Genomic DNA, 5,891 nt, shown 5'->3' on the forward strand with positions numbered 1-5,891 from the left:
CTCGCGAGTCTGCCTTGGCCACATTCTGGGCGCCACGAACAGCGAGGCTTCGGTGTCGTAGCCATGAGTCACGGTGCGAAATCTGACCGACTATGGTACGCAATCGTGAACGGGCTTAATGGAGTGACCGGTGTGCAGCGCCGGCCCCTTTAGAGAACGGCATTACTGATCGCTGCGTGAGTGTATGAGAACAGTGCGTACGTGCGTGCGTGCGTGCGTGCGTGTGTGTGTATGTGTGCATGCGTGCGTACGTGCGTACGTGTGTGTGTGTGTGTGTGTGTGGTGTGTGTGTGGTGTGTGGTGTGTGTGTGTGTGTGTGTGTGTGTGTGTGGTGTGTGTGTGTGTGTGTGTGTGTGTGTGTGTGTGTGTGTGCGTGCGTACGTGCGTACGTAGGTGCGTGCGTGCGTGCGTGCGTGCGTGCGTGCGTGTGGTGTGTGTGGCAAGCTGCCGTGCAGTAAATCTGAGGTGTTGAAAACAAACGTATTGGGAATAAAATGCCATTGATGGAAGGAGACCCACACAATATGATACACAAAGCACATCAAAGAAAGCCGCCGGCCGACAGCTTGCGCGTTGTCGGCCTCTTATCGGCCCGAGTTCAGACTGAGCGCACTGGGGTGAAAAATGTGGACCATTTTGCAGCTGGATGCACGGAATGTGTTTTCAGCAGTACTGACTCAGGTGACGTGCTCAGCGCCCCGACCCTCATGCTTACCAGAGCTCGGAACGATAGATTCCAAATAGCAAACTGGGCCTTCCAATGTTATGGTTATGCTTTCATGCCCGATCTGACCATACCCTGAACACACACAGTCCCCAACCAGTCATTAGCACTTTGGAAGCTGAAAATACCTTACAGACCTTTCGCCCTTCCTGCAGACGTACCAGCGCATCATTTTCGACTCATTCGCTTTTAGCCTTCATGTGTATTATCGTTGGTATCTTTTCGCCACGCATTCCGGATTTTTCTTTGCACCTGCGCCTATAAAGTTAGTTCTGGTTTGCTGGTTGCTTCGTCATGTTTCAGTCATCTTTACCCTCAACCATCTGTTCGACAACCAGTTGCAAAATTCCTCACCACTTTAAGCTCACGAAGAGAATCCACTCTCATGACGGCGAATCGAAAGGAGTGCATAGCGATAATAGATGTTCTCATAAGTGTCAGTGTAGATGGATTCGGACGCGTCCTGATACATGTGATAACGATTTTTCGGACGATGCAAGGCTCATACAGCTTTTTATGCCACAGGGTGGGTTGAGTTCAGCATGTGGCCACGGGTCTCCGTCGCGTTTCTCTCCATACGTCTCGGCGCCAACACGTCAAGCGGCGTCACCAGCAGTCAACCAGCTCGGTAGCGTCACCAGCAGTCATGGTGATGTCGCTGGGCGACAGGCGCGCCAGCGCTGCGACCGGATCTTCTCACTGCTTCATCGGCGCTACGACTGGGCTGGCGGAGAGTCCGCCGACCCGGGCAACAGCTGCGCAGCTCCATCTATACCTGATTGGCAAGCCTCGCAGTGCCTCCGCGAGGCGGCGGCGCACAGAGGACGCCCCAATCGCGTGGTGTTCGTGGGCGACTCTCGCAACCGCATCCTATACCAGCACCTGAAGCGGCGACTGCAACTGGAGGACGTGCGATGCCGGCCGCGGGACGCCGCCGCCGCCCCCAGTGGACACCCAGCGGCCCCTGTGTCCCGAATCTGGGAGCGGTGCGCCCTTCCCGGACGTGTGTCTGGAGACATTCAATCCGAACGGGAACCGCAGTCACCCAGACAAGCTGCACTGCAGCCTGCAGGCGCGCGGCCCGCTGCTGAGTGCCGAGTTCTGGTGGCGTAAGCCACATCGACGAGACGTTTGTGTCGCGGCTGGAGGCGCTGTGGGCCGAGTGCGCGTCGCCGCAGGGCTGCGCCGACCTTGTGGTGCTGGACGGCGGCATGTGGTACGCCGGGCGCAAGCTCTTCAAGCGTAGCCGCGGCTCGCGCGTGCGCGCCACGCTGCGCTTCCAGAACGAGCTACTGAGGCTGGAGCCGGCGCTCTCGGCGCTCTCGGCGCTGACCAGAGTCGTTTGGAAGCTGGAAGAGCCTGTGTCCGAGATGTTCTCCAAGTCGTACGAGCAGGCCACGTTTAACGTGCTGCACTCGCTGCTGCATGAGCTGCAGGACCGGGTAAGTTCACGAGAAATAGAATGCTGGTGAGATATGCAGAGGCTATCTGTTGATAGATAGGGTGGGGCAGAAATGTCGATATGGTTGTGTTCAGATTTAAACTCAGGTGTCTCAGATACTCTCACCCAGGCACACTTACCGCGCGCTCACCTGCACGCCCACGCAAGCGCACCTACACGCAAGCGCGCACGCGCACGCATGCACGCAAGGAAACCAACCATTGCTGTTGTCGGACCGTTCCAAACACAAGGTAATTTAGATGAGGCAGTGTTTGATGCTGTTTGTAAGCTGTCTTGCAATTGAGATTTCAACGAAAATACGACAAATATCGCTTTCTTGGAACGTTGCTTTTATGGATTTTTTGTACATAGGGACCTGACGTCTTCACTGCTATCAACAAATAAACCGAGGTACGAAACTAACACTCCAAGACGACTCTTAAAGGAAGCGTTCCACACTTGTAAGGGTTTTTGAACCGAAGTAGCCATGTTGAATCTCATTCCGTGCAGTTCACAATTCCGCCTCTCTTAATACCTGAATCCCTCCAATCTCTGAGCTATACGCTCGCGAAGATGTGCAGACTATTTTGTCCAATCTATTTCAAGGTCACCCAGCTATCCATGACGCCACAATAACGTCACTCAAATCATGCAATTCATTCCATTGGCCATGAAGCGATAAAAGCCCCAGAAATATGATCATCGGCTCGTTTATATCTGGATTTCGCGAGCACCATTTCAAGATATAACGCCCGTTAATTGGCTCTCAATAATGTTGTGTTAAGTGTGATGACACAAACAATAACGTATTGAGAGACAAATTTAATTAAACAGAGATATTAAACAGAGATATTATATGGTCTAAAGCAGTCTTTTCCGCTTAAAAGTATACCAAACGTCAAAAGAGAGCTTATTTCATCATATCTGATGTTTGTAAGTTGTTCAGTGCATTTGTGCGGAGCATTATTTACATAGATAAGACATCAGTAATAGCCTTATTCCTCGGAGACAAACCAGGAGAATAAATACATAGATGCGTGATGACAGCGGAAGGAAAGAGTAACCGTACAGCATTAGAAACAGAACTCTTTATCAAGCCCACCAACTCTGGTTTACATCTGCATTGCGAATCTGCGCATCCAACTCCCACTAAGCACAACATAATTCGTCACATATTCTATGACGCACTAAACAACTCATCAAGTAGCGAAAAAAGGAAAGAAAGCGTATAAACAAAATATGGTCTTCAGTGTTGGACAATGATATTCTCCGCAACTTTGAGGTAGAATGTTGGAAGAAGTAAAAAACATATGGAGCGCGTGGAGAATGAGTGGTAGGAGGTGGGAACATGTCCTATCGGACGACGGATTTTTAACGCCACCTTACATAGGTGAACACTTGCTGTGAAAAATCTAACTCATTGTTAGAAAAGCAAAACTGCGTGTCCGCGTAGCTTGGAAGAACAACAACAAGCTAATAAAGTTTTTGAAGAAATCTGGCATCTCGAAGCCTTAGTGCCCGGGTGGCAATAGATGCCATTTATGCGGATCTGGGTTTCAAAGGGTTTACGCGCAACTGTACGAAAACCACGGGAGGGACATAGTCTATGTCGAAAAATCTATGCACCCTATTCGTTTTAGATATAATGAGTACCTGCGAAACGCTAAAAACAAAACAAAACAGGAAATATCTCTTTCGGTGACCATTTTTTGGCAGAACACGCCCAGGCTGAAATCGAGGGAGGTATGGACCTTATGCCCCTTTTAGAGCTCAAAGTCATCTACAGAGCACAGGATCACTCAGATAGGAAAATAAATAAATTTACTTTTATAAAAAGTTGGCGACCAAATCTTAACATACAGGGCTCATCATGGCCAGTTATGCGAACCTAATATGTGCCTTGATGTGTGATGTGTGATGTGTGATGTGTGATGTGTGATGTGTGATGTGTGATGTGTGCTAGCTTGGAATCGTTTGCACATTTAAGTGATGCATGGCGCGTGATACGCGATGCCTATTCAACTGAAATCGCTTGCATGTAAGTGATGCGTGATGTGTGGTGCCTGTTTAGTTCAACTCATTTGCATGTATGAGTGAAGCGTTATGCGTGGTGCCTGTTAAGTTGAATTGGTTTGCATACACACGCATTTTCGCGTATTATTCTTAGATATGCACTGCATCGTAGTAATGACTGGATATTGTTCTTATTTAGCCCCCTGAATGCTGGTGTCCTGTAAAAACTGTGGCTTGCTGTAAAAAAACAACTGGAAAGTGAGCCGAATCATCGGCAGGCAATTTTGAACTCACTTCTACTCCTCGTTTCGATAGACATATTGCCAAACTATCAGCGCATCTATATCGGCATTCTCCTGCTTTCTCCGAGGAATAAGGCTATTGGTAGTGTCTTATCTATATCTGATGCTTTCTTCGACATCCTCAGATGTGGAACCTTTAACTTTAGCTCCTGGTAGCGAAGGGCGTAATGGCGTCCGAAAACAAACGCTCGCACTGATTGTGATACTCCCCTTCTGATTGTGATACTCCCCTTCTGATTGTGATACTCCCCTTCTGATTGTGATACTCCCCTTCGGCATAACGCCGCGTAAGCTTGAAGCTTATTGCTTCCTTGCGGGAGCAAATTTTCTGCGCGTGTTGTTAATAACAAATGACAAGGTTCTTAATAACGACTCAATCCTAATGCAAACATATCAGCTGCAATGTGAAGACGTTCAGACACATAGCCGGTGACGCCGGACATGCTTTCAGGACCGTGATGTGTTCGCGTTCATCACGTACACCACTTCGGGATTTGCTGACCATTTGAAACAGGCCACTGCGTTCGTAATCAAAATGGCCGTCTCTCTCCACTCTCCACACAGGTGCCGGCACTCGTAGTGTGGTCGTCGATGCTTCCAGAATCAGCCAACTTCCAGCAGAACGTGTGCCTGGAGCTGAAAAAGGTGGCCCATGTCTTCTTGGCGTTTCGGAGAGAATGCAATGACATCACGCACGTCGGAGAGACGCTGCAGGCCTACTACTCAAACCACGTGATCAATGTGCTGTGCCAGAACACGCCGGCGCTGAAGCTGACGAACAGCTGCTGCCGGCGATGACACCAGGACACACACTCACGCTCGCCGCCGTGATCGCTGCCGTGAGAGCGGTGATCACCAGGGCAAAACAGCAGTTTTGTTGATGCTAAACCAACCCTTAAGCTGAATGGATCATTTCCAACACTACCACGCCTACCCCTGTTGTGCCCGGGACCGGCACCGCAGCCCGTAAATTTGTGTCTTATGATCGGATAGCACAACGCGGGTGTCCGCGTGTGCCATATGTTTAGTGCCAGATTGTGTCTGATACCAAACATTTCGCTAATATTACATGACTATGGTTGTGCGGAAATAAACGTATGTCAGACATGCGTAGTCTTTGCACGTTTATACCCACACCCCGCATGTCCTCACCGGACTGCAAAGCGCGCGGTGAGGGAAAGGAATGGTGCTCTACTGGGAGGAAATCACTATGAAGGGCGTCACAGGCGCGATGCCCTTATCTTAACGGCTGATTTATTGCACATAATCCTTGTAACTGACCACCTGGAAGAGCTAAATTCACCGGACCAGAGAATCTATATGCTATCCGTATATCTTTTTCCCTAGATGGAGAGTTTGAAGCTGTAGTACCGATGATATCACGATTATTTTTGGTGAATTGGTGTGCGGA

General features: G+C 49.5%; 1 protein-coding gene across 1 annotated transcript; it reads left to right on the forward strand.

The window, feature by feature from the left end:
• The first annotated feature begins 2,028 nt into the window (after window positions 1–2,028).
• LOC119090912 (uncharacterized) lies at window positions 2,029–5,401 on the forward strand. Its single transcript, XM_037213637.1, has 2 exons — window positions 2,029–2,166; window positions 5,045–5,401. The coding sequence occupies exons 1-2, from the start codon at window positions 2,095–2,097 to the stop codon at window positions 5,276–5,278; spliced, it is 306 nt and encodes a 101-aa protein (XP_037069532.1). The 5' UTR covers window positions 2,029–2,094; the 3' UTR covers window positions 5,279–5,401.
• The last annotated feature ends 490 nt before the right edge of the window (window positions 5,402–5,891 follow it).

Source organism: Pollicipes pollicipes, unplaced genomic scaffold (genome assembly GCF_011947565.3).
Source record: "Pollicipes pollicipes isolate AB1234 unplaced genomic scaffold, Ppol_2.1 Scaffold_3216;HRSCAF=3773_pilon_pilon_pilon, whole genome shotgun sequence".
NCBI lineage: Eukaryota > Metazoa > Arthropoda > Thecostraca > Pollicipedomorpha > Pollicipedidae > Pollicipes > Pollicipes pollicipes.

Coding starts and splice junctions, on each gene's coding strand:
- LOC119090912 (XM_037213637.1), top strand. CDS start 2,095: ATGTTCTCCAAGTCGTACGAGCAGGCCACGTTTAACGTGCTGCACTCG. Junction 2,167..5,044: donor TGCATGAGCTGCAGGACCGG/GTAAGTTCACGA, acceptor CTCTCCACACAG/GTGCCGGCACTCGTAGTGTG.